This window comes from Setaria italica, chromosome V (assembly GCF_000263155.2).
Source record: "Setaria italica strain Yugu1 chromosome V, Setaria_italica_v2.0, whole genome shotgun sequence".
NCBI classification, from domain to species: Eukaryota; Viridiplantae; Streptophyta; class Magnoliopsida; order Poales; family Poaceae; genus Setaria; species Setaria italica.
Genome location: NC_028454.1, coordinates 1,822,807 through 1,849,209, shown reverse-complemented (window position 1 = coordinate 1,849,209; position 26,403 = coordinate 1,822,807). Strand labels below are relative to the sequence as shown.

General features: G+C 44.5%; 3 protein-coding genes, 1 long non-coding RNA gene and 1 pseudogene across 4 annotated transcripts; 3 read left to right on the top strand and 2 right to left on the bottom strand.

The window, feature by feature from the left end:
- Window positions 1-1,693: 1,693 nt before the first annotated feature.
- Window positions 1,694-4,205, bottom strand: LOC101765299 (annotated as a pseudogene).
- A 507-nt stretch (window positions 4,206-4,712) lies between these two features.
- On the bottom strand, window positions 4,713-9,212 carry LOC101756362 (aspartate--tRNA ligase 2, cytoplasmic). Its single transcript, XM_004967406.3, has 10 exons — window positions 8,585-9,212; window positions 8,149-8,259; window positions 7,920-8,033; window positions 7,131-7,421; window positions 6,947-7,057; window positions 6,796-6,849; window positions 6,261-6,340; window positions 6,069-6,184; window positions 5,184-5,298; window positions 4,713-5,074 (listed from the first exon to the last, which is right to left on the bottom strand). The coding sequence occupies exons 1-10, from the start codon at window positions 9,107-9,109 to the stop codon at window positions 4,948-4,950; spliced, it is 1,644 nt and encodes a 547-aa protein (XP_004967463.1). The 5' UTR covers window positions 9,110-9,212; the 3' UTR covers window positions 4,713-4,947.
- Window positions 9,213-11,298: 2,086 nt separating this feature from the next.
- On the top strand, window positions 11,299-18,021 carry LOC101755961 (SMR domain-containing protein At5g58720). Its single transcript, XM_004967405.2, has 11 exons — window positions 11,299-12,188; window positions 13,333-13,358; window positions 13,839-14,003; window positions 14,559-14,635; window positions 15,506-15,723; window positions 16,135-16,205; window positions 16,306-16,362; window positions 16,691-16,758; window positions 16,825-16,931; window positions 17,069-17,136; window positions 17,510-18,021. The coding sequence occupies exons 1-11, from the start codon at window positions 11,417-11,419 to the stop codon at window positions 17,630-17,632; spliced, it is 1,752 nt and encodes a 583-aa protein (XP_004967462.1). The 5' UTR covers window positions 11,299-11,416; the 3' UTR covers window positions 17,633-18,021.
- Window positions 12,195-12,937, top strand: LOC111257388. Its single transcript, XR_002677797.1, has 2 exons — window positions 12,195-12,601; window positions 12,688-12,937. It is a non-coding gene; the product is annotated as an uncharacterized LOC111257388 (long non-coding RNA).
- A 630-nt stretch (window positions 18,022-18,651) lies between the features above and the next one.
- On the top strand, window positions 18,652-24,476 carry LOC101764912 (GTPase Der). Its single transcript, XM_004971439.3, has 9 exons — window positions 18,652-18,811; window positions 18,889-19,108; window positions 19,531-19,755; window positions 19,843-20,099; window positions 20,828-21,063; window positions 21,773-21,898; window positions 22,291-22,470; window positions 23,084-23,221; window positions 23,568-24,476. Exons 1-9 carry the CDS (start codon window positions 18,691-18,693, stop codon window positions 23,877-23,879), a joined length of 1,815 nt encoding a protein of 604 aa, XP_004971496.3. The 5' UTR covers window positions 18,652-18,690; the 3' UTR covers window positions 23,880-24,476.
- Window positions 24,477-26,403: the final 1,927 nt, after the last annotated feature.

The following is a 26,403-nucleotide window of genomic DNA, read 5'->3' as shown; positions in this document are numbered from 1 at the left end:
TCAGAAGACATCTTTATTAATACGCTCATTGACCACGTATTCCCGAACCTTGATGTTAATTGTACATCTGTAGCCTACATGCGCGAGCGTGCAATCCTTTCCACTAGGAATGAGCATGCGGATGCAGTGAATGCACTGATGATTGAAAGGTTCCCCGGTAGTAAAATGGTGTACTACAGTTTTGACTCGGTAGAGGATGACCCACGGAATAATTACCCATTAGACTTTCTCAATTCAATCACACCAAATGGGTTGCCTCCACATGGGCTGACGATAAAGAAGAACTGTCCTGTTATCCTACTTCGAAATCTTGATCCTCACAATGGCCTTTGTAATGGCACTCGACTGATTGTGAGAGGATTTCAGAAAAATTCTATCGATGCTGAGATTGTTAATGGCCAGCATGTAGGAGAAAGGGTATTCATACCCAGGATACCAAGGTATCCTTCCGAAGATCTGTCCCTTCTGTTCAAGTTTAAGCATAAACAGTTTCCCATCCGCTTGAGCTTCGTGATGACCATTAACAAGGCGCAGGGTCAGAAATACCAAATGTAGGTATCTATCTCCCCGAACCTGTCTTTTCTCATGGGCAGCTGTATGTGGCGCTATCTAGAGGTATTTCTCGTAAGACAACGTGGGTTCTTGCTAGAAAAAATAAGGATATAAATACTACTGGAAAAGGAACAAAGAATATTGTCTACAGGGATGTCTCGGAGTCATGACATATGTTAGTTTTGTAATTCATGATTTGTTATGATGTACATGTTTTGGTGTTCATTCTCATAACCATATATACTTTTCCTGCAGCTTCTATGCTTCAAGGTTGTGAATGGCTTATGGTACAGGGATACTGTAGGAAATGCATGAGACAATTTAGATTGCATATATGTATGTGAACGGTTTCTGGGCGTGTCATGGGACACCTTGTATTTGGGAGCAAATATTTGTGACAAGCTACTATTTAAACCTTTGAGAAAATTACATGCGTGCAGCAAGGGGTCACGATAAAATCATTTTTTAGGAATCATGATAAAAGCATTATACACTTATGTATTGTGATTGAATCCTTATATACTCTTGTCATTACTATATAAATTAACTAGATAGTTGCCGTGCTACCGTGTCTCGTAATCCATACATTTGGATATTAACCCCCGTATTATGCATAGATGCAGTTGTTTAAATCCACACAATTGTTAATCCTATCTCATTAGCAACAATTGTTTGACATGTTCTAATTATACACGTGCCCGTGGCACGTGCACATCAACTAATTCTTGTTAAGATATGCTACATTCCAAAATAAAGACCTGGCAAAACCCTCCAAACAACACTGCTGTGTTTCAGGAGGGGGAGATTCCTCCTGCTGGTCTGTTAAGTATGTATTCTTGGCTGTAGGTATTCATTCGTGGATGACCAAGGCCGGATGATTTTATCCTTAATCTAAAAAAAAGATATGCTACATTCTGCAAACTCCTGCACTTATATACTAGCTTCTCCTTGTCGCTTATCAGAACTACAAGGAGAAGCTGCTTCTCCATCGTCTGCTCGACTGGTCCCAAAGGGCCAAGGATGAGCATGAGCGTCAGCTCTCCTCCTAGCGTCCCAGCACAAGTACAGAGAAATTGATGGACACAGATCATGCACAGTTTTGCTACATCCCGATTCTTACTTCAACATCGTTCTGTTAAATCTACGGGGAGAGCCTGTGCGGGTCACGGGGGAACATGGACACCATCCTGACGTTGTCCAGGCCGCACAGGAGCATCATCACGGGGAGAGGCGCGCCAAAGCTGAATGATTCCATGTACGCCGACATGGTGCTCGCCTCGATTCCAACCTCTTCTGCGCGTTTCGGCAGCATCCCCGGTACATGTATCCTCTGTGCTCCAGAAATTATCTCCTCGCCTGTACCACATCACGCCGTCAGCAGGTTTAGGTTATTCAGGTCGTAATTTGGCAGATTGATCTATGACACCAGGCAGATCAAAGTTCAGGTGTCGGGCGATGGGGTGTCAGTAGTTAGTTAACGACATGCCATTGACCAATTGCGATGCTTACCTCGAAGAAAGACATCGAAGGAATTGCTATAAGCTGGGTTGTCGTAGCAAGGCATGGTGTAGAATGGACGGACGTACAGCCGAAGGGTACCGATGGAGAATGAAGAAACGATGGTGCAGACAGAGCCCGCACAAATGCACATTGAGGACCACAGAAACGAGCCAGAATTCTTACCTTCAGAGGTTCAAATGGATACTGACTATTTATCGTCTCGAGTTCCTCCTTGCACTTTTCAGCCAAATGCTTAAATATTGACACAAATAAGCCGTCTATAACGTCACAGACCTGCGTAAAGAATAAGTGCCTGATAATTAATCACCACTACTTCAGAAAGAGATAAAGCATTCTTCTTTCAAATATAATCTTACCTCAAAATAGTGCTCCTTAATCTCCATCTCAACATCAAGACCAGTAAACTCACAGATGCTTGTGTGTGCGGGAAGTTTCAGCTCTAAACACAGGGCCAACCTCAAATACACGTCTACATCCACCAACAATAGCCATTTGCTTGTGTAGCTGAGGAGATTGCGCTAAACAAGCAGGCTGGCCATTATACATCAGCTTGAATACAGCTGCACCACCTTCACTAGCGCCACTGAGAAGTTTTGGGGTATGTATCTCATCAAAGTCCTTTGACCACAAAACCCTGAATTTCTGTATATAAAATTCAGCAAAAAAAATACACTTAACTAAGCAATAGAAACATTGCATGCTAAAGAAATAGATAATGCCTGGCACCTCAATAAAGCACATAAAGATGGTCTTAAAAACTAATGATTAGAGCTGAATGCCATAAACTAGCTAGTTTTGTGGAACCACTACTAATTAGTAACAAAAGTACCACAGCTTAAGTAGCATGCTATTACAAGAAGCAGAATCCAGAACCAAGTCAAGAATACAAAGTTAACAATTCAATAGTATAAATTAAAGAGCAACAAACGCTCACCCTTTGAACTTGAGAGCTGATTCTTAGTATTGCTAGGTTCGTGGGTGTCCGTAGCTAAAGAGCTCTATAATTCAAGCGAGTATCCTGGCCAACACGAGGAAACTGCTGTCCACCCTTCAATAACGGCAACAATGAGTCATCCCTTAGTAAACCTCAATAAGATAATTCTACAACCACATGGAGAAAATCTAGAGAACAAAATTGTCTTGTAACTTTTTTTGAAAGGAATTGTCTTGTGACTTAAACAGGTTACAAAGAAATGACATGAGATCTGCAAAAGACATGACATACTGGCTTTTCCAATTCTGCCTCGCCCCGTGCTGCATCCTCAAGGTTAAATGGAAGTGTCGGGATAGCCCTGCTGATGCAGTATATCTTTCTAACTTGGATCTCAACCTGCAAATAAATTGCATCCAAAACAGACGACAATTGTCACTCGTTTTTATGAGTGGGTCAAACAAAGTATACATAAGCATGCAATAGTTTGAAGTTGTGAATTAAGCGACGACAGGAGTAAACCAAATTTAGAATAATGACCATTGAACACACACAATTCAACGTGTATGTGGTTACTGGTTATTAGAAAGCACACGGTCATATCTGACGTTATTGTTCATTGTTCATCATCCTAATTAAAGGTCCAAGCAAGTAATTACAGGTCATGCTACCTCGCTGATCAACAATCAGTGCGGTTTGACTTGCGGCTGGTGATAGATGACAGCAAAGGATCATGCATGAACGAATCCAAACTTGAAACTTCAAAGTAACAAGCCGATCGAACCTGCTGGGTGGTGGATAGAGGGGCTCCTCGGGGAAGGAGACGACGCCCTCGACGTCGACCACGGACTCCTTGGTGAGCGACTTGGCGAACGCCACCATCTGCTTGCTGGCGCCGGCGCCGGCGGCGAGCACGCACTGCACGGAGCTCCTGCCCTCGCGCAGCACGACGAAGGCCATCCTGCCCAGGGAGCGGATCTCCTGCGCGAACCCGCGAACCAGGACGGCGCGCCCCGCTGCGGCGGCCGCGGACCTTGGCCCACGAGCGGCCGGACACGGCCTTGGACTGGGTTTCCTCGACGGGGACGTCGCCGTAGTTCACCGCGAAGGGATCCTCCGCGCCGGCCGCCGGCGGCTGCATCTGCTGCTGCTGGCGCTGCGCCGCCCTCTCCGCCTTCCTGGCGCTCTTCTTCGGCTGCTCCTTGCTCGGGATGGGCTGGGTGGCCGGTGCAAGTTCGACCTCTGACGACGACATGGTGGCGTGGCTCGGTGGCTGGCCGGGAGAAGCAAGCGATCAAGTCCGGCGCTCGATGGTTTTTTTTTTATATTAAAAGAGAGGAAAAACCCGACGGACCGTATACAAACGTACTACGGGCATGCATGCATGGTTATATGACCAACCCCATATAGGAAGCCGAGAACTTGCGGGTGCGGTTCGGTTCCCCTGACCTGCAGCCGACGACGACTTCGATTCGAGTTCGAGCAACGTGGCCAGGTTGCCGCGCACATCGTTAGTAGCAAACGGTAAACGCATAGCCTCCAGGTAAACATAGCGATCATCATGCTATTGCTAATTTGCTACGGACCTACGGTGATCTGACGCATTGATCAACAGCCAAGGACAACCGTTGTACTATACATTATTCAACGTGATGCTCAGTTACGTTCTTGCCCCTAGCGATCATCAGCACCGGTGCAACACATCAGAAAACCCAGGAGTAGAAAGCTCGTATCATTGTCAGGTCTCCAACAATCCAGTACATACAAGCATCTTTGTGAATTTAACAGAAAAAAAACTATAGACCGCATTAACATTGTATCAGTTATCGTTTCTTGGTCTCGGTAGCAGAAGATCAGCGGCTGGTGAGGATGGCAACAGCATGGCAAACGATCCTATGATGCTTCATGACAGACCACATCCTTGCCTTTGTTGGGAGAAGAAATTATGGGACAAGCCTCTGCGGGTCACGTGGGAACATCGAAGTCTTCCTGATGTTGTTTAGGGCGCAGAACAGCATCACCACTCTCTCCAGGCCAACCCCGAAACCACCATGAGGAGGTGCACCGTAGCTACAATGGGTAGGGGGTGAAGCATATATAGAAATGAGTACCAAAATGTAGGGATAGAGAAAATAACCAACAGATCAAGACTATGGAGATGGGATAGGCGCAAACATACCTGAACGATTCAATATACGCCGAGATGGTGCTCACATCAATGCCGCACTCTGTAGCGCGCTTGGCCAACAGCTCAGGTGTGTGTATCCTTTGTGCTCCAGAAATTATTTCCTCGCCTACCATGTCAATAAAATTGCTTCAGTCCAACATTCAGATGTTAACAAATTATGTTTGGAGTTCAAAAAAAACAAGCAAATTTGCATTAGCCAAAACAAATGCACTCTAGAGCAGGAATCTTCAAATGCAGAGCACCAAAAGAAATCCACTTATTTGATAATGCTAAATACTGATGGATATGTTAGGAAATACTTGAAAGCAGGAATAGAGCAAAGGGGTCCCGCAACAACATGTTTTATGTTCACTGAAGTAAACCTAATAGCTAAGTTTAACAAGGCACAACTCCATCAGTTAGGGTGCATGTTGAGAACTAAGCAGTGGCATGGCTATAAAGTTTCGGGTGTGCACTAGTACACCATTGTATTTGACCATAAATAATTTAGGCCATGTACAGAGCTGATCACCAACATTTGCAAAATCCGCGTGTGCCCAGGCACACCGGCACATCCACCTGGCTATGCCACTGGCACTAAGACAATATATTTATAACGCAAACCCCAAAGGAGATAACCTAACTCATAAAAATTTAGAAATAACAGAGCCTGTCCATGCACAATTTACAATAGAACGAGAAAAACGAAAGACTGCTTTTACTGGTATAAATAAGAATCACAAGTCCAACAATTCTGATTTCTGTATGTATAAAAAACTCTACAGCATTAACAAGGCATGGTGTATGCCCACAGAAGAAATGGGCTTGCCCAAATATACTTCTCTTTCATTGCTGCTATGCATTGTCAGTAATAACATATACAATTGTTGCACTCACCTCGAATGAACACATCGAAAGAATTGGTGTAAGCTGGGTTGTCATAACAAGGCATAGTGTAGAACGGACGCACAGCCAAAGGATAACGATACAGAATGAAAAAATCTGTGCCATACCTACAAATAACAAAGGAAGTCATGCTATCAAATTAATAAAATAATGAAATGCAGTAGTGCTGTAGAGTCTACATACTTTTCCTTAACAAGCCGACCAAGTTTTTTCTCAGCTTCAGTATTGAGGTCACCCATTGGCTCAATTTCTGTTCCAGCTTCCTGTTGGTTAGATAAATTACCAGTGTTCAGTCAGTTTCTGCCTACAAAAAATTTGACAGTAGCAACTTCTACAGTTCTACCTCTGATCCCTAATATTAAGTCCACTGAACCTGTGTGCATAAATTAAGGTGGATGGATAGAAGACCTTATTGACCTTCAACTATTCAATATATAAGATAGTTAGCTTGTTTCCTTCGCTGATTACATGAATTTAAATACGGGCAAAACAGAAATGATGGGCTAATCCAATGTATGAATTTGTTTACGCAACAGATAAGGTATTTAACTAGTTGCTTAGATAAAAAGGTGCATTGGATTTGTTGATGGACTTGCATTGGGCAGAAATGTGAGGGTGCTATATGGACTCAAATTTGGGATCAGATGAACTAGCAACTAAATTTAGTTCATGACCATCTGTATGATACACAAAGCAAGAGATAGCTGCCTGTTTGTACCTTCAACATTTGAATTCCTTCCTCATAAGTGAGCTTCAAGGTTTTCTCTAGATACTGCATAACATAATTGGCACAATTTCAGTCAATCAATTGAGCTACGCAGCCCAGATAACTGCATAGTCAAACCATAAAACAAGTAAGAATGTTTTACCTGCAGAGGTTCAAATGGATACTGCCTATTTATTGTCTCAAGTTCCTTCTTGCAGTTTTCAGTCAAGTGCTTAAATATTGACACGAATAAGCCATCTATAATATCACAAACCTGTGTATAAAAAGACGTACTTAATCATCACGGCTTCAGTCAATTAAATAAAGCACTCTCATTCCAATCTCACCTCAAAATAGTGCTCCTTAATCTCCATTTCAGCATCAAGACCAACAAACTCACAGAGATGTCTGTGTGTGTTTGAATTTTCTGCTCTAAACACAGGACCAACCTCAAATACACGTTCATACCCACCACAGATAGCCATTTGCTTGTACAACTGAGGAGATTGTGCCAAACAAGCAGGCTGGCCATTGTACAGAAGCTTGAATACAGCTGCACCTCCTTCACTAGATCCAGAAATCAGTTTTGGGGTGTGGATCCCAACAAAGTCTTTCGACAACAAAAATTCTCTGAATTTCTGCATATATTGAGCAAAGAAAAGCATGCACAAATCAATAGGAAGAATATTGCATGTTAAAAATAGATAATCAAAAACCATGATTGGAACCTTGACAAACCACTGACATAAGATGGAGATATGAATGGAAAAAACAAATGGTCTTGAAAAAAAAATGGTTCATGCTGAATTGTAAAATTAGTTTCATGAGTAGTGCAATCAGACAGAGTCACATTCCACTTGTTTGTACTATGATAGGGTCACAACCTCTAAACAACAGCAACAGCTTCTGCAATTCAAGTCTGGCGCCCAAAACACAATAACCTTTTTATCAAAGATTATAATTCTAACATGAAAGCATGAAGGTCTAGCAGATTCACTTTAGTCAATAGAAGAAGAACAATGCTAGCTTACTAGCTAAATCACAAATCATATAGCATGCTATCTGATGCGGCACAATACATAAATGAATAGTATAGTAGCAAATTAACAATAATACATATAATATCAAACACTCACGTTTTCGACTTGGCACTGGATCCGGAATATTGCTTGATTTGCGGGTGTCCGAAGATCAATAGCTCTGTAGTTCAAGCGGGTATCTTGACCAACACGAACAAGCTTCTCTCCAGCCTTCAATCACAGGAACCATCACAAAATCATAGAGTCGTACCAAAAACAGAGCACAAAATCGTGCACTTCCTCAAAACAGAATTCAGATAATCTGCATAATATGCATGAGTCGTACCTGTTCAGCCTTCTCAAACTCCGCCTCACTCCGAGCCGCATCTTCAAGGTTAATTGGAAGGGTCGGGATAGCCCTATTGATGCAATATATCTTCCTTACTTGAATCTCAACCTGCAAATCGCATCCAAAGCGAACACAAAGACAATGCATTCATTAGTTGAACAGTTGGTCAAGGGATTGAAACAAACCAAGCTAGCAGAATAGTCTGAAGTATGAATTAGGCGACATCAATAAACCTAGTTTATCTTGACAGCAGATTCAGCATGTATATGCTAACAACACAGACATACCATGTTAATTCATCTTCCTAGAGTCACAATGTAGCAATAATAAGAACATACTGACATGCATCAGATCAGTTGGTGCCGGTTTTGCTGCTTTGTGATGGCAGGAATTGCATGAGTGAATCACGGAGCAGGATACGAGTGAAACGAACCTGCTGTGTTGTGGCCTTGAGGGGCTCCTTGGGGAGGGAAACGACACCCTCAACGTCGACGATGGACTCCTTGCTGAGAGCGGTGGCGAAGCGCACCATCTGCGTGCTGACGCCGGCGTCGGCGCTGGCGACAAGCACGCACTGCACGGTGCTCATGCTCTGGCGCAGCACGACGAAGGCCATCTTCTTGCTGACCGGGCGGATAGCCTGCGTAGCCCCACGGATAAGCACGGAGCGGCCCGCGGCGGCGGCGTCGAGGTCGCCGATCTTGGTCCACGAGCGGCCGGAGATGGCCTTGGACTGGATCTCCTCGACGGGGACATCGCCGTAGTTGGCCGCGAAGGGGTCCTCGGCGTCGGCCGGCTGCTGCTGCTGCTGCTGGCGCTGCGCCGCCTTCTCGGCCTTCTCCGCCTTCCTCGCGTCCTTCTTCAGCTGCTTTTTGCTGAGGGTGGCGGCGGAGAGGTCGGTCGCGAGTTCATCCGCGGGGGAGGCGGAGGCGGCGGTGGGTGGAGGCTCCGACGACATCGTGGCGGATGGGGGAAGCAAACGTGGCTCCGTGCGAGATGGTCGCCGGCGGCGGATGCTACGCGCTTGACACCGGAGCAGAGGAGGGGTTAGGGTAAGTTAACGTGCAAACGGGCTGGATGGGCCAGATGGATGGAAGCCCAAGTAGAGTATTATTATCTTTTGTTTCCTTTTCCTTTCTTTTTCTCTTTTATTTTAGTTTTTTTCCGAATCACGCGGTACAAACGCACACACTCACTGCTCGCATATACACATGTATCCTTATCTCTACAAACACATGCACGTAACTCTACCCCTATAAGCATCTCCGAAAGATTGAACCGGCGAGATTGACAAACTTACCACTGGCGTCTCGCTGTCGACGGGTACGTCGCCTACCACTGAAAGAATAGCGCAGTTTAAATCCTAGAATAAATCCAGAAAAATACGAGCACCAGTGCCGAGTCGAGGACTCGAACGCTGGTGGGCAGATTCCACCACAAGGAACCTACTAGTTGAGCTACGCTTAGTATGCACCCTGAGTACTTCAGTATTTGGACCATAGGTCCATAGGAGTTATTGTTATACACTTACCACATCAATAATATTCATTGTACAATAATATTCATTGTACAGATGCGTGTGGCTAAGGGCACATTTTTTTCAATAAAAGCTAAGGGCGCGTTTGGTGTAGTCCTGCACGCACGAGCAATAGCCGGTGAACTTCAAATTTTTTAGCTTCGTCGGTTTTACCTCTCCCCGAATTTTTGAAACAACCCCATTTTATAGTGACCCACAATGATACTAGTGACTTGCCATGTGGAGCTACATATGATTGGAGTTGCACCGAATGGGGGCATTGTTCTTTCTCACTAACAAAGGTTGTGTTGACACCGAATTATCAGACTTTTATAGTTAGTTTCGGCAACAGGTTGAACAAAAAAGTTTCTTACTATGTAGATAGTAATAACTTTCATATTACTTTCTCCTGGAAAAAACTTTCATATCACTGTTCTATATGATTTTTGAAAACGATACACAATACGTGAAAAACCTAGATCCTATTTTCTAGATTTCGCCTCACCTCGTCCAATTGCTACACCAAATCATAACTCATGATGCTAGCCCAGTGTACGTAGAAATGAGATGGTAACATAGATAGGTAAAAACCAATTACGATTGAATACCTGAATGGTCTCGTTTTTAAAGGTCGATGGAAAGTCCCTTTTCTTTGTAATCATGGCTGCTAACGCTAATAAGGATGGAAAAGTTTTCCTCTTGCATGTTGTGTATTTTTTCTTTCATTTCGTCACATGATATGCATATAAGCAATGTTTATAGACTCTAGGTCCACTTGGTGGTCTTCAAATAAAATCACAATCATATAATCTTGACATATAAATAGTAGAAATTTAGATATATCTTGTACGATCGTAGGATTAAGAATTCAAGATCCTCAATCCAAAATAGTACGTGCACAAAAATCAAAACACAAAAATCATGGTTTTAACAGCTATGCTTATAATTAGCACCGACAGAAAGCATTGGTACGTGCCTCAATCAGGTATGGTAAGATCTGGATGATGAGATATGGAGTTGAGCGACACCAATATCCACTATATGGTATAGTTAACCCGCTTTATTGTTTTGTAGTAGCCTTCCCAAACAAATTGATAGCTTTGTTGTTAAAATTTTAGATGTACACCTTATCATGTTTTCTAAAATCTGCCTCGGTAGAAGGGATTAACATTTTTCCAAAGTGCATGAATCTGAAAGAGAGGGAAAGGTAACGGGATAATGATTATCTTTGTCAGCATGCTGACCGTGGTTTGAGGGCTAATTTTGATCCACGGCTTTCTGGTTACCTTGGAAAAGATAATGTAACCTGTCACCGGGATTCTCGTTGCCACCGTGCCACACGATCTGATCCTCTCCACTTCACAGTATACAGCCGGTGCGGGACCCACTGTCTCGCCGGCCGACCCCACCCACCAGTATCTCGGAGTAAACGCAAGTCCCCCGCCAACCGCATCCATCCGTCGGCACCGGAGCGTCCCAATGACAGGTGGGTCCCGAGCATCGCGTGCCCCACATGGCATCGGGTGGGAGCGTTCCAGGAGGGCCCACCACGCCCCGCCGTCGCCCGCGAGTCCGCGTGGCTCCTCCTCCTCGCCTTCTCTTTTGTCTCCTCCCCCCATCTCCCCCACGACTGAAAAAATTGCGAAATCGAAATCGCAGTCAGCAAACCCCCCTCTCGGAGCGACGCCAACACGGAGAGAATAGGGGAAAGGCGAGGAGGGCGAAGGGGCGGCTACGGCTACCGGCGCGATGAAACCGTCCTCGTCCAAGAAGAAGGGCAAGAAGAAGAAGAAGCCCTCGCCGGCGGCGGCGGCAGCGGCGGCGCCGGCACCTCCGTCGGCGGATGGGGCGGTGGATTCGGAGGCCGGGTCGCCGGGGCAAGAAACCCTAACCCTAGCGGCGGCGGCGGTTTCGGAGACGGAGTCCAGCAGCAGCTGCGAGGCCTCGACGTTCACGTCGGCCATCTTCACCGCAAGCTCCTCGGGGACCGCCTCCACGTCCTCCTTCTCCGCCTTCTCGTCGTCCGGGTCCACCGCGTCCTCGTTGGCCGCGGGGGAGGAGCGCCGGGACCTCGCGTGGCTGCTCGACGCCTTCGCCAGCGCCACCATCGACCAGGTCGACTCCGCCTACCGCGAGGCTGGCGGGGACCCCTTCCTGGCCGCGGGTATCCTGGGCTCCACGCAGGACACGCAGCCGCCGCAGCCCCCGCAGCCGGCGCCGCAGCCTCCCCCGCCGCCGGATCTCTCGCCGCACAGTGGATCTGGTGGAAGGAAGGCTGGTCGGAGGCCCAAGAGGGTTGCGGTTGCCGCGACTGGCATGGTCGCGGACGTCATCGGCAAGGACTACACCCGGTCCGCCACTCCCCCTGTGAGCGCGCCAAGTGCGTGGAAGGGTAGGGATGGGGAGAAAGATGGCGGGCCTGCTGGCCGCAAGTACAGTGTTGAAGAGGCCGAGCAGTTCCTGTGCTCCATGCTCGGGGATAATTCCGAGCTTGGCATGGGCGTGGTCAGAGACGTGCTCGGTGAGTCATTTTTCTCTTGCCGATCCAGTTTTCTGTTCAGAATGTTGTGCATTGACCATTTCGCGCCATTGTTACATTTAAGCGGAATTTGGTGCCGTGAATTAAAAAATCCTATCCCCTTTGAGGAAGTAGATAGGGTTCAAAAGATTGCATTTTTTCGGCATCTTGTTCTGTCCTGCTCAGATGTAGGTTCTATTATGAGTTAAAAAAGAAAGTGTCAATTATATCAAGTTTTAAATAGGATTCTCAACAAAAAAATCTTGTAAAAGAACGATCTTTTGACTGATTGTCATTCAAATTTGCATTGTTACCATTTTTTTTGTCTCTTTAGGTGTGAAGTAAAAAGTTTACAAGGTCGCTTGAGTATTTTGCCTGTTGGTTGTGTGTTTTGCCATGGTCAACTAAAATGTAAGGTAGTATGCTGTCTAATTGCCTGCCTCCCCTTGTGATGTGTGGCAAATTGATTGAGCGATGCCACCTACGTTGCCGATGTATTCAGTGAACAAGGCAAAGACGATGGCTTTGAGCAACAGGTGCTTTGGTCAAGGTCATTTCGGAAGATTGGATTTTCAATTGGTCTTGTGAAAGGACTTGTGAAGCTCAGAGAAAGTAGAGAAAGGGGCAAGGCCAAGGTTCAGTTGTACCCAGTTAAGTGGATTGCTGGCCTGCTGCTAGGGAAACATGTATTTCAGCCTTACTTGCTGAGCTTACATTATGTTCCGATGGAGGATGTTTGTTTGAATATTTTACCTTTTGTCTTATTTGCTTGTGGGAGGACTGGGCAACGCTGTGATTAACTGAAAGATTCCGTTTCTTGCTATATGACTTGTTGGAACAGGAAAATGTTCATTCCATCTCTTTGTATGCAAAACTACCTAATGCTTTTATGTGTTGTGAAAGCTATGAACTCTGTTATGTGAAGTGATTTGATGAATTGTTTGTTTTTAGCCTTAGACGTCTTGTACTCTTTTCACAATCTAAAACTACTGTTGGCAAACTTCTGTGTTTTCAATTGAAATCAATTTAAGTATATTGAAATTTGCTTCTTCCTGTTGTTTAGTTTCTGCAACTTGCATGCCAATTCGCTGCTTATCTTGTTGGAAAAAAACTCTTATGATGGTACTTTTATCTGGTCCATTTGCAGGTCAGTATGGGTATGATGTTGAGAAGGTAAACATTTATTTTGTTGGGTACATTTCCCAGTGAGCTTAACCTGGCTTTACATTTTTCGTATTTCAATAAAATTCCATTGCACCTATTGGATTGAGTAGAAACTGGTATGTTCTCTATGTTAACCAGTGGTTCATTTTGCTTTTAATCTGTACATTTCATGCCTCAGGCATGTTAATGCATGGTTCTCGGGTTAGCCTTTGTGTCCAGGTGGAGAATATGTAGTATAAAACACTTCTGTGGGTCTTATCTGTTTATCTTCAATCCTCCTTTTGTTGTTTTTGGAGGATTCTCTATGTAGTTCTTTGGGCAAGGAGCAAGTTACAACTCCTTTGAAACTGGGAAATTTCCTTTGTGTCTTGCATGGACCTTCTTACCATAAAAAATCCAAATGCCTACCAAGAACTAGTCACCTGCTTTATATGCTGAATGGAAACTATCTATTGGTCTGTACTATTGTACTAATGAAATTGATTTCAGGCTTTGGATGCATTGCTTGATATCTCTGGGGTGTCTTCTGTCCAAATCATGGAAACACATCATCCAAATGCTGGAAGAAATGGGACCAGCCATCTGAATATGTTCCCTGGAAATGGGCTATCCTTAGACAACTTGCCCGCAGGCAATAAAAGAAGTCCACGCCAGGTGTTTGCTTTGCACAGTTTTAATTTAGTGCCTGTTCTCTTGGATGCAAAAGATTTGCATTGATATTTTGGCTGAGACCAAACTTTAAATTAACCTTTTCAGTGCAATATATGTTAGAACTAATGAGTTCAGTACACCAGGTTATTTTTTTTAAATGATGAATTGGTACCATATTCATGTGCCCGAACCCTGATTTGTGGCTCTTGTTGGGTTTCAACTCTAGCCTACCCCAACTTGCTTGGGACTGAAAGGCTATGTTGTTGTTGTTGATGATGATGATGAATTGGTACCATATTGAAGCTGTTGTGGTTGCTAGCAGTTAGCAGGAAGGAAAATGGAACCTTTTTGGTCATGTTGTTCACTTTGACAAGCCTTTTGTCTCAAGCAACCTGTGTTCATTTTGAAGCTGATAAAAGTCCCAACTTAAAATGGATATGATGTTTTATTCAGTTTGCTATTTACCTATTAATGGCATTTTGTGTTCCTGATTCCTTGTTGGGGTCAATATGTTTGTTTACTGCAAATATTATATTCTAATATTATAATTTTACTCAGTTGATTGATCAAGAGTCCAACGCTAGTCTCCAGTCTGAATTAGGACATGGGTTCCTATGGGGCGAACCTCAGATTAGGTGAGCCAACCCTGCCAAGTGATCTGGCCATATGTTCAGTTTACAAACCTGTTATCTATGCTGCTCTAAATTTTGTTTGGCATGACTCATGTGTCTTGTTGTTTGTGGATACATCACGAGAAATATTGTTGGAGTTATTTACGGAAATAATTCTTCTCTAGGGATCGTTTTCATTTGTATTTCATAACTTGTATTAAATATGTTTTTGTCTGATTGACTTTTGCATGGTGGGCATTCTTGACGGGTTACAAAGGATCAATTTATAGGAGGATCTAGTTTCTAGAAACTGTAGGTGGAGTTGCTGTTTCATGGGGATTGCCTTGGTGATTATGAAATGGTGTTGTGATTATAAAGGATTCAAGTTGAGAAAGTATATATGAACCCACCTGCCACTATTGGTAGGGTCTGGAGGCATGCATGTGTGATGTGGTTTGTCCCATTATGCACCCCTGGGTTGTCACACCAGTTACAACCATGGATATTTTGTTCAAAACCATTTTTATATCCATCCCGCCTCCCTTACCCTCACCAAGATCTAGTTCACTTCCACATATCAATCTGTTATCACCTTGGTGTTTTGGCCTTGTCATCCCTCCAACTTGAATAATTACCTCAATTCCTCATCAATTTGCTGTGGCCATACTTTATTTATCTCCATTGCCTGGTGCCTTTTATTTTCTGAGCAGGCCACATGATCCCTTGAGCCACAAACTCTGCGGCCACACTGATTTACCTAATAATGGTTGAGTTCAATAGTACAGCTAGTTAATTCTGAGATGCTAATGGCAGTTGTTACTGCAACTACATATACTTGCACCTCTACTTTGTCTAACTGGCTGTTATTTATAACTTTGGTGTTTGGTTCTACAGTTATGCAAAGGCTGTTATGGAGGCACCACGCTCACCAACATTCCCTTCAAGGTCAACTGAAGTGAAAGCTGACCCTCAACAGGTCTTGGATTCACTGTTTAAAATTCCTGAAATGCGCACATATGAGCCAAGTTCTATGGACTGGAAAAAGGTAGTAAAGAAGCTGCAGTCGTTCAATTCTTCTGTCGCATCAAACAATCAAGAAAGGCCTAAAAATGGTATGTAAATTTTTGTATAATTGACCTAAACTGTCTTTTCAGTTTCCCTTTTCATTGTTATCTGCATTACCCGTCTGGTATGTTCAAGCTAGGTTTTATTAAGATAAGTTTTGACTCAAACCTTGGGTTTGATGGGTAAACAATTTCAGTTTCCCTTTTAATCCATGGGGGTGTGGCCTAATCACTCCCATCCAAACAAGCCCCTGATGTATGTTTTTTTTAGATGTGCAACGTGCTTTGAATTGAGACTGTACCTATCCCTTTTCTCCCTTGTTTTAAGTAATCAGTGAGCGCACTTCTTTTGCATGTTAGAACAATTTCTTGATGGAAACTATACGAGTTACTCTTGTTCACCTATTGTCTATTGCACATTTTGATTGTTGATGCAACAATTTATTGCTTTGTGTTAAGGGGATGGCTACCGGGAGTTCCGTGGCGTTGCTGCAAGGCATTATGATAAAATGAAAGAATACTATCAGAAAGTATGTTTTTTGGGATGAGTTTTGCTTGAGCCAATTTTATCATACAAGTTTCTTTTTCTTGTTTGGTATCTCTTATTGTCTGTTTGTTTTTCCCTGACAGGCTGCCCTTGCGTATTCAAAGGGAGACAAATCATATGCTGCTTACCTTGCAGAAGAGGTGTGAATCTGAACTTCAATATGCAAGGGCTAAGATAATTATGTCACTCTAAAAGAAACAGAAGGAAGAATTCCACCTTCCACTGTAAATGGCAGATGAAGGATATTTTAACTGATGTGCTGTTCTTACCACATGGAAAGCTAGTACAACAGCAGTATCAGCCCCTCTAACTAGGGTCCATGCTGCAATGCTCCTGTGAGCATCATCCAATAGAACAAAATTAAAGATCCTGTACACTTAGGTGGTTGTGTCAGTCATGTGCAAGGCGTAGTTTATTGACTGTTTGTGCATTGCAACCGGAGTTCCAATAATTTTTTCCTTATTTCAGGGTAAACATTATCGTGAACTGGCCCGCATGGAAGATGAGAAGGCCAGCAGGAATATATTTGAAGCCAGGTAATTGTTCCACTCTTTCAAATACCTTTTGTAGTTTGCTTCTGAGAGCTAATATTCTGCTTGCAGAAATAAGCATATAACGAACACAGTAACTATCGACTTGCATGGTCAACATGTCCAACAAGCTATGAAGCTTCTCAAGGTTCACATGATGATTTGTATTTGCATGCCATGTGAGTATTTGACACATGATCAGATACTGTAATCTCTACCGCCGCTGTCTTTGATTTGTTACTCAGCTGCATCTTTTGATGATCTAATACTTTGTTATGCCTTTTCCTTTTCCTTTATTCCTTTGCTATTTAAACAGCTGTATTGCTGAGGGTTATTACTGGTTGTGGTTCAGAAGGTACAGGGAAGGGGAAAATAAAGCGATCGGTAAGAAAGTATCTGTATGAGTTGTAAATTTGGTATCATTAGGTTTTGTTTCCATGTTCGTTTATATGGTAACATATACAGTTTGTGTGCCTTGCAAATTAATAGAGCTCTCCTAAAATACTTTGTCGTAAGCCAAAGCATGTCAAAGTCAGACACTCTTGGTTTGGTTTGCTGAGTTGATACAGCTTAGGTTACGAACCTCTCCCAGCATATCAAACTCATTTTCCTGATTGATTATTGTGATTATAATGTTGTGTAGAATCTAAACTTTTCTCATTGCCTCTAATAACCTGATCCTGTATGCTTTTCTTTTTACCTGATGGTCTATCATATGCCATGGCTGAGATTGTTGTAAAATAAACGTTTGTGATAGGTTATAGAGCTCGCTGAGAAGGAACAAATGGAGTGGCGCGAAGAGAACTCCGGAACCATAGCACTTAGACTTGGTGGGCCAAGGGAGTATCGCTTTCTCGAGTATGATAGCGATTCTGACTAAGCGGAAGCCTTTTGAGGAGACTTGACATAGATTAACATCTGCTCTAATCTATGTATCTCCTGTATCTATCTGTATTTACCTGTGTTGTAATTATGGATAGGCGACCTAGGCTCTGATGTAGGCGGTAGCTCTGACGCAGTAAGTTAAGTAGTTTACGTAAACTTATGGTGTTATGTTGATCCCAGGCTGCTAACAGTGTAATGTAGTCTGAAGCTTCCTACACCCGTCTGTCTAATTGTTATGATTTGCTCCTTCGGACAATGTACGGCAGGAGCCGCAATCAATTGTAACATTATATCATGATGTCTTGTATGATGCTGTAACGGAACCAAATTATGCTTGGTTCCGTGCCCCCCAAATCATGTTTTACTGTGAAAAGCATTTCTGGACTCTTTTGGTTTAACCATTCTGGTGTCGCGTTCCCATTGTTTCGAGTATTTGGATCGCGCTGATGTGCGTGTCCGCATTTTGCTGTGGATGTGCGACAGTGTCCAACCTACAAATTGTAGTCATGCTGAAGTTCCACGTTAACTCTTAAAAATGTCTAGCAGCTCAAATCTTGAATTATTTATTTTCATCGAAATTCGTAGGAGCATCTTCATTTGAACTAAGGGTGTGTTTGGTTGAATGCATCATGCATGATGCATGCCTGGATGAGGTGGCTCAACCAATTTGCTTATACCATATGCTAATTAGTAGAATAATGTACTAAGTGGGATGGTCTCATCCTGGATGAGTTGGTCCAATTCACCCAACCAAACAAAATGATCATTATTATTTTAAATCATTTCATACATAAATCAAATGATACAACCAGCCAAACGCACCCTAAATTGACATGAATCAAATGATACAACCAACCAAACGCATCCTAAATTGACATGAGCAATATTTCCAGCGGCGAATGCCACCAGCAGCTTCATTTTGCAAGCCCAAATCAACGTGGACGCAGCAGGCCTGCTTTCCTGCCGCGAAACAAAACGGCGTCTGGCCCATTTGCGCCTTGCTTTTTCTCGAGTTTCTCCAGTCTCTGTCTCTCCACTTCTTCGGAAAGAAATATGGCGGCCGCCGCTGCCGTTCTCCGCGCCGCCGTCCGCCGGGGCCGTCCGGCAGCCGCGGCCCTCCTGCACCACCGTCTCATCCCCTCCGCTCGGAGCCTCCCGCCGTCTCCGCCTCTCGGTAAGGCCCGCCTCCTCACCCGAGCTTTAACCCCTGAACCCCTCCGCATCCCCTCACCATCCGGCTCACCAACGCAGGTCCAGCGCTTCCTCCCATCTTTCGGCTTCCGTTCTCCGCCGGCTACTGGTTCTCCACCGCCACCGAGGACTTGGTGCCCCCCGTGAGGCCCAAGGGCAAGGCCAGGAAGAACCCCATGAAGCAGTCGCGCTTCGACTTCACCAAGGTTGACGCCGCCCTTCTGCCCACTGTCATCCTCGTCGGCCGCCCCAACGTCGGCAAGTCAGCCCTCTTCAACAGGTGAGAGGCGTCTCGCGAAGGCATCCGGCCGTTTGCTGTCGCCTGTAGATTCCATGCAGCTCCAAGGGGGCGGCATTTCCATGAACACCTTGAGGCCGCCTCGAGTCTCAGACCGCACCACTAGCACAAACACCTTTTCTTATGCAGCTCATTTCGTCACGCGGATTTCTGTTCAGCTTGCACTTTTATAAACATATGTCTCGACTCTCCAGTCTCCAGCTTATATGCATAGATGCTCTGCTACAGCTGCTACCTCCATTTTACATGGACCTTGCAATTGATGTTAGTACTATGAAATGTGAGATGCGATTTCTGCTCTCCGTTTTATGGATCAGAATTTCTATCTAATTATGTTATGTTCTACTAGTTCTGCTCGATTAAATTTAAATTTCTTATTTGAACTGTTTCAATGTTTTTGTTAGATTTATACGGAGGAGGGAGGCATTGGTATACAATACTCCTGGGGATCATGTCACTCGTGATATCCGTGAAGGAATTGCGAAGCTTGGAGATCTCCGCTTCCGTGTGCTTGACTCAGCTGGACTCGAGACAGCAGCAACTTCTGGTAGCATTCTCGCTCGGACAGCAGACATGACCGGGAATGTGTTGTCTAGGTCCCAATTTGCCATTTTCTTGATTGATGTGAGGTGAGTTTGGTAGTTCTTGTTCTCATCATGGAGTCAGGTGAAGATGTTGTTGCTTGTCGCCTAGTAAAAATGCATTTGTCTTTAAAGGGATGGCCTACAACCGCTGGATCTTGAGGTTGGGCAATGGCTTCGCAAGCATGCATCTGGGATACATACACTTGTTGCAATGAACAAGTCCGAGTCACTTGATGAGCATGGAGTTCTGACTGCTGCTGCTGGAGAAGCACACAAGTTGGGGTTTGGAGATCCTGTTGCAATATCTGCAGAGACTGGCCTGGGGATGGCAGAACTTTATGAGGTACTCAGGCCATTGTTTGAGGAGTACATGTCTCAGCTTCCAAACAGTAAGTTTGCAGCAGTATATCTAATGCTTTTGCTACTTGTACTATTTGTTTTGATCTTTAGTGACCAACTTCTAATATTTCTCTTTCTCTAACGGGTGATCGTGTTTGAGTGTTTTTGCAACCTGCTCAAGCCCCATCTTTGGAGGTGATGTGGTTGCTTTTTTTAAGGGACCAGTTGCAATCTCTCGCGTGTTTGAGGGGAAAAAAATAACTGCTAATATTTCTTTGGCCAAGATCTTTGTCTTCGCCTGTTGTTGTACTGTTTGAAGAAACTAATACACTTTTTTGCCAATATGAGGTATTAGGCTAAGCAGATATTAGATATTGGTTAGGTATAGAGGCAACTGAAACGAATATGACTGCTCTGTTTGCTATATCTGTCTCCATTTTAGTTCCATTGAAGTATATGTCATGTCTGAAAATTATTATAACATTGGGAGATTGAGCAATTGGGCTTTATAAATCAGTGACTGTCAGTTTCAGTTTATTGTACAAGTTCTGTAGCACAGCAACCCATTTTTAGTTAGGTGGATTGAGGAATTTGGGCCTTATGAATCAGTAACTGTTGCTTATCAGACGTTTGAGACAGCTTAGTGTATCCTTAGAAAACGCTATACATTTTTCTAGTAATTAGACAATTTATGATTCTACAACATTAATGTTATAGATGGGACCCATGCTTGCAACCTACAACCTTAGTGTTCATGGTTTACATTGACATTTGATAGATGGACTCAACCAAGAAGACCCTACCGCTGGGTTTGAAACTGAGGCCCATGAAGATGAAGGTGATGAGAGCAAGTTACCTTTGCAGCTGGCAATTGTGGGGCGTCCTAATGTTGGTAAATCTACCCTTTTGAATACCTTGCTGCAAGAACAAAGAGTTTTGGTTGGTCCAGAGGCTGGCTTAACAAGGGACTCGATTCGGGCTCAGTTTCAGTTCGATAACCGAACTGTGTATTTAGTAAGTTAACTTCTTCTCTATGATTTTAATCTTTTGCACCACTTTGTATTATACTGCTACATTTTTGTGTTTATGTTGTGAATACTAGTGGTGATATGTGCTGTAGTGACACTTGCAACATGGAAATATAATTTGTTTTTATTTTGCATGCATTAATATTTAATAATTCATAACATCAACATAAAAAAACATCAAAGCCTTTCAGTCCCAAGCAAGTTGGGGCAGGCTAGAGTTGAAATCCAACAGGAACCACTTATCATAATAATTCATATCATGTTTTTGCTAAAAAAAATCTTACTACTAATGACTATAACAATAAAGAAGTCGGACTGTGCTCATTTTCTGTTATGTATAGTGTGGATTTCACCTCTTTTATTGACAGCCGAAGTTCCAGGTATCAAGATACTAGAGTTTTATTTGGCTTATCCCCTAAACTACTGAGCAACAGTAAATGACTAGGGTGATGGTTACAGAGGCTCTACAAACTGATGCCACAAAATACAAGGATGGTCTTATGTCTATGCAGCTAATAATTTAGCCAAACGGAATCATATCATTCAGCAAATTTTCATATAATTTCTATAATTTATCGCTCGAGCAAGCTAAACTTATAAAAAAATTGATGCCTGGCAGCTTATGGAATAGCCTTCATGCAACCTGTCTCTGTGTGGATAGTGGTCTAATCGCTTTCTTCCTTTTCGTGGCGCAGGTGGACACTGCAGGTTGGATGGAAAGATCAGGGAAGGAGAAAGGGCCAGCGTCTTTGAGTGTTGTGCAGTCGAGAAAGAACCTTATGAGAGCTCACATTGTTGCTCTTGTGCTGGATGCTGAAAAGGTACTACTTTCATTTTGATATGCAGAGCCAACGAGCGGTAAAGTTCTGACTTAGCATACTTCCTTGTATGTGATTAAGCGGAAGCATCTCCACTTTCTACTTATCTAGTGCCAGCTGCATATCATCAATCATGTGGCGTGGTAGTGAAGTACACCCTCAATATTTTTCAGTACTTATTACATGTTTACATGACACCAGAGTGGATATTTGTTTAGCTTTTGTTAGCTTGATGTTCTGGTATCAGTGCACAGTCCTATTTAAATCATTGAGATCAGTAGCAACCTCTTTGATGTCCTGGTCTGATTTTACTGATGTCTTCAATTCTTCGTGCATGTTAAATATCGTTTGAATTATAACAGCCAATTCCATGATAAATTTCTATGGACATGTAGATTGCGAAGTCCAAAAGTAGTATGAATCATCCAGAAGTTGTGATAGCACGACAAGCAATAGAAGAGGGCCGTGGACTTGTTGTGATTGTCAACAAAATGGATCTCCTTAGAGATAACCAACGGCTGTTTGAAAAGGTGTTGGATGCAGTTCCAACAGAAATTCAGACTGTCATTCCTCAGGTAATTGTTTTTTTTACTTCATAATATGCTGGTTTTCATCCTTGAAGACATCTGATTATCAATCACAATGGATTTAAATACTGTTACTCTATAATGGATATGTAATGGTAATAGTTCACTTACTGGCTGCTTGAATACCTGTAACTTTTGAGAAAATTGCAATGTAAAAAATTGTAAAATATATTGGGATCCGATATTTGCAGTTTACCATTTCCCCCCTTAATAGTTGATGAAGCACTTTTCATTGATGAATTTGATATTTCGTGGAACTGTTAAATTGTAACTGAATGCAAACATGAAACATCTGTTTTATTTTTGTGGAACTGTTAAACATGCTCCTGTTGTGCTTCAACTCTAGCCTATCCCAACTTGCTTGGGACTGAAAGGCTTTGATGTTGTTGATCATCACAAATGCAAATGCTTTACTACATAAACTGATGGAGTAGTGATTTTGTCATGTTCCTCGTTTGACAAAGTCACTTAAGTTCTTTTTGACTTGGTGCTTGTTAATATCTGGAGATCCAGTCTAAATTTCTTGACCATTAGCTATTTCTCTTTTATCTTTGTGCATGCTCCCTTCTAACCAGATTGATGTTTTTTCCCCATTTGGCAGGTTACAGGAATACCAGTTGTTTTTGTGTCAGCATTGGAGGGGAGGGGGCGGATTGCTGTGATGCGCCAGGTTATAGATACTTATGAGACCTGGTGTTTAAGATTGTCAACCTCACGGCTCAACCGTTGGTTGCGTAAGGTAAACATCCTATCCACAGTTAGTTTGTTTAGGAGCATAGGAACTTAAATCTTGCCCTTTAGATTCAACTTAGATTGTGTAAGATAAGTTGCCTATATCACTAGAAAGTGGAATTGTATGAGTGAAAAGTGGGATAGTTTTGGAGGTCCTTTAGAAAATGCACTTCCTTCTAGTGGTTGATCTAAGCATTTATGGATTCAGCCCAGCATCTAAGCTTGCTACTTATTCTAAGATCACTTCTTATTTTGTACACGTTCATGTCTACCTCTTGGCTACTTTGGTCATTCATGCCATGCAGGCATCTATACCGATCGTTACCTCTAATACCTTGTAAATTATGTTATAGGTTATGAGCCGACACTCCTGGAAAGATTCAGCCACACAGCCAAAAGTCAAGTACTTCACTCAAGTGAAAGCACGGCCACCAACGTTTGTTGCCTTCATGAGTGGGAAGGCTCAGCTATCTGATACAGATATCAGGTTCTTGACGAAGTCTCTCAAGGAAGATTTCAACATCGGGGGAATACCGATCCGGATTGTACAGCGCTCTATTCCAAGAAAAGCATCTGCAAAGAGCAAGGCCAGGAATGTTGGGCCTAGGATTGCCAGGATGAGAACAGACAAGAGAACAACGGTATCTGATCCCACTATATCGTAGAGTTGGTGTCATACTAGTATCAGCCTAAACTGCAGAAGGGGATTTGTTCTATCGTGTTCGAACTGTAAGCTTCTGGGGGGTTAAAGTTGCAGAGGAAACAGAAACCGCAGGCTGAAATTCAATCCTGATGGTTTGGAAAGAGGCAAGAACTTTGTTGGTGCTCCAGGAAGTGATGGTGACACGGTGCCTGCATGCTCGAAAGAAACAATGACTGCTAGAAACAAGCCCAGCAATCTGACCGTGGAGGAAAACCTACCTTCTGACTTTCTGAGCAAAGAGGTAAACAGGGCAGCCTCAGATGAAGAGTTTCCAAGGAAGGCAGCACTTTTCAATATTTGGAGGAAAGTGGTATTGTAGAACTTCACATTCTTCCGTACCTGACAAAATGACCTTTTTTTCCCCGTGCACCCTCCTATTTTGTACATAAAATATATAAGGATGATCTCAGATGATAAGCGGTCTTAGTCTTACTGACCATCTGTGATGCTGTAGCTACAACTGCGAGCTACACCCTACACGACACTTGAGCTCCGTAATGTTGTGTTTCTATAAAGCAATTCATGGAATTGCTGGTTCTGCTTCTGGATGATTCTAATTCGTCCTTCTCTCTTTTTTTGGAATAAATCTCTCATTTTTTCTAACGCAGTCGTTTGTTATGCTGAAGTTTGGCATTTCCTCAACCAAAAATGGTTATTATCTGAATCATCTGCCTGCTTACTTTGTCAGTTACATTATCTATAAGTCATTGATAACAAATACTGGGCCATTTCTTCGGTGATTTGCCAACCCGGACGGTGCAAACCTTGAATAACTAATTTCAATTTGAGCACAACTCCGGCCTATTTGGCTTCTTGCTGCAACTGCAAGCAAATGGCTTCTTGCTGCAACTGCAAGCAAAGCAAGCACAGGGTCTCGCCCCGAGAGGTCCGCCGTCCGCGCCTCTTCCCCACACGCTGCAGCGCACTCCAATGCTGCCGCTGCGCCACCTCGTTCGCGTGCGGCATCGTGGAGGCCTGGAGGGGACGTCGGCGTCGTCGATCCGCTGCGTCGGGAAGGACACGGCGGACGCAGCCGTCGCCGGCGAGAGGCGAGAGCTACAACATGGCCGCGGCGTGCAGCCGCCCTGCGCCGCGTTTGCCCGCTGTCCCTATCCACGGCCGGGAGGATCATCTGCTGGGACCGCGGCGGTGGTCTAGGAATGCCACCACGCGCGTCGCCGCTCCTCCTCTTACGCCGCAAACGATCTCACCCGCTCGAGTCCGATCCGACGGTCGCGACGGGCCCAAGGGGTGGACGGTATTTCATTTACCGTCCACCCCTTGGTCTCGGCTCCTGGACGCGTTCGCCTCGCTGGCGACCTCACCAGGCTCGTCGGCGATAGCCACGCCTTCGTGACCTTCGGCGCTAGCTTCGCAGGCGTTCTGCTGCACAGGGTTTCCGATGCGCTCGCCGGCGTGCGTGTTTGGCCTCGCCCGGGAGAAGGCGCCGTCAATCATCGCCATCGATGGCGCTTACGCGCGCGAAGGCATCGCCGATCACGAAACGCTGGACAGCGTGAGCTCCGGCTGCCGGACGGCGGCACAAGTGGCTCGTGTTCCTGGCGTACGCTGCGAGGATGAGCCTGGATACATCTGCCTCGCGCGGCGCCGTCGCTCAGAGGCCCGAGTGCGCTGCGCGCCTTCGAGGGGACGTGCGTGTCCTCTGAGCTCGGATCAGGGAATGCCACGATTTGACTTTGACAGTGACGTGCGGCCCTGCCGGGCTAGCGCACAGGTGGTAAAGGACCCTCTAATTTCTAGCAAATTTACGGATCGAGCTTTGTAAGGATCGGATCATAATAATATATGATTTTAAACTAAAAATAGATAGGGCTAAGTTAGATTACGAAGAAGGTACGAAGGTCATGATCCATTACCACCTTACGCATGGCGCCATCTCCACTGGAATCCCATGGTCACGGCATGCCGCCCGTTGGAAATGCCACTGCTTTATGCGCCGGCGAAGACCCTCAAGAACGACCGTCGTCGGGGACGGCCGAGTGCCGCATGATGAGTTGAAGAATGATGACATTGCTGGGTCCTGGGTGCGAGTGCGAGACCGTATAGTAGAGCCGCTGCTGACGCAGCTGGAGCTGTTCGCACGCTTTGGTGGCGCCGACCATGCTCGCCAAGTGATCAAGGCCATCGCACAGCCCCGCCTCTGTGGTGTTCACCCGCGCCAAACGGCGCCTAGCCCGTCGACGAGCAAATCTGCGAGGGGCTCACGATGGTGCGCGACGCGTTCCCGGCTCGCCAGGGAATGGGATACGGCTGCTGAAGCCGGGCCGGGGGCGGCTGTTGCAGACGAGCTGGACCCAGCGCTGTTGCAGACCTGCAGCCGGGGCGGCTGGACGGTGTTTCATTTACCGTCCACCCCTGGGCCCTGCGGTCTCGGCGTCTCGGGCGCTATCCTCGCTGGCGACCTCATCGGGCTCGTCGGCGGCAAAACACGCCTTCATGGCCTTCTCCGCTAACTTCTCGACGAC

Coding starts and splice junctions, on each gene's coding strand:
- LOC101756362 (XM_004967406.3), bottom strand. CDS start 9,109: ATGTCGTCGGAGCCTCCACCCACCGCCGCCTCCGCCTCCCCCGCGGAT. Junction 6,341..6,795: donor AAGGAATTCAAATGTTGAAG/GTACAAACAGGC, acceptor TCTAACCAACAG/GAAGCTGGAACAGAAATTGA. Junction 6,185..6,260: donor GGTCGGCTTGTTAAGGAAAA/GTATGTAGACTC, acceptor TGTTATTTGTAG/GTATGGCACAGATTTTTTCA.
- LOC101755961 (XM_004967405.2), top strand. CDS start 11,417: ATGAAACCGTCCTCGTCCAAGAAGAAGGGCAAGAAGAAGAAGAAGCCC. Junction 16,363..16,690: donor CTGCTTACCTTGCAGAAGAG/GTGTGAATCTGA, acceptor TCCTTATTTCAG/GGTAAACATTATCGTGAACT. Junction 16,932..17,068: donor GATTTGTATTTGCATGCCAT/GTGAGTATTTGA, acceptor CTATTTAAACAG/CTGTATTGCTGAGGGTTATT.
- LOC101764912 (XM_004971439.3), top strand. CDS start 18,691: ATGGCGGCCGCCGCTGCCGTTCTCCGCGCCGCCGTCCGCCGGGGCCGT. Junction 18,812..18,888: donor CCCGCCGTCTCCGCCTCTCG/GTAAGGCCCGCC, acceptor TCACCAACGCAG/GTCCAGCGCTTCCTCCCATC. Junction 21,064..21,772: donor ATAACCGAACTGTGTATTTA/GTAAGTTAACTT, acceptor TTCGTGGCGCAG/GTGGACACTGCAGGTTGGAT.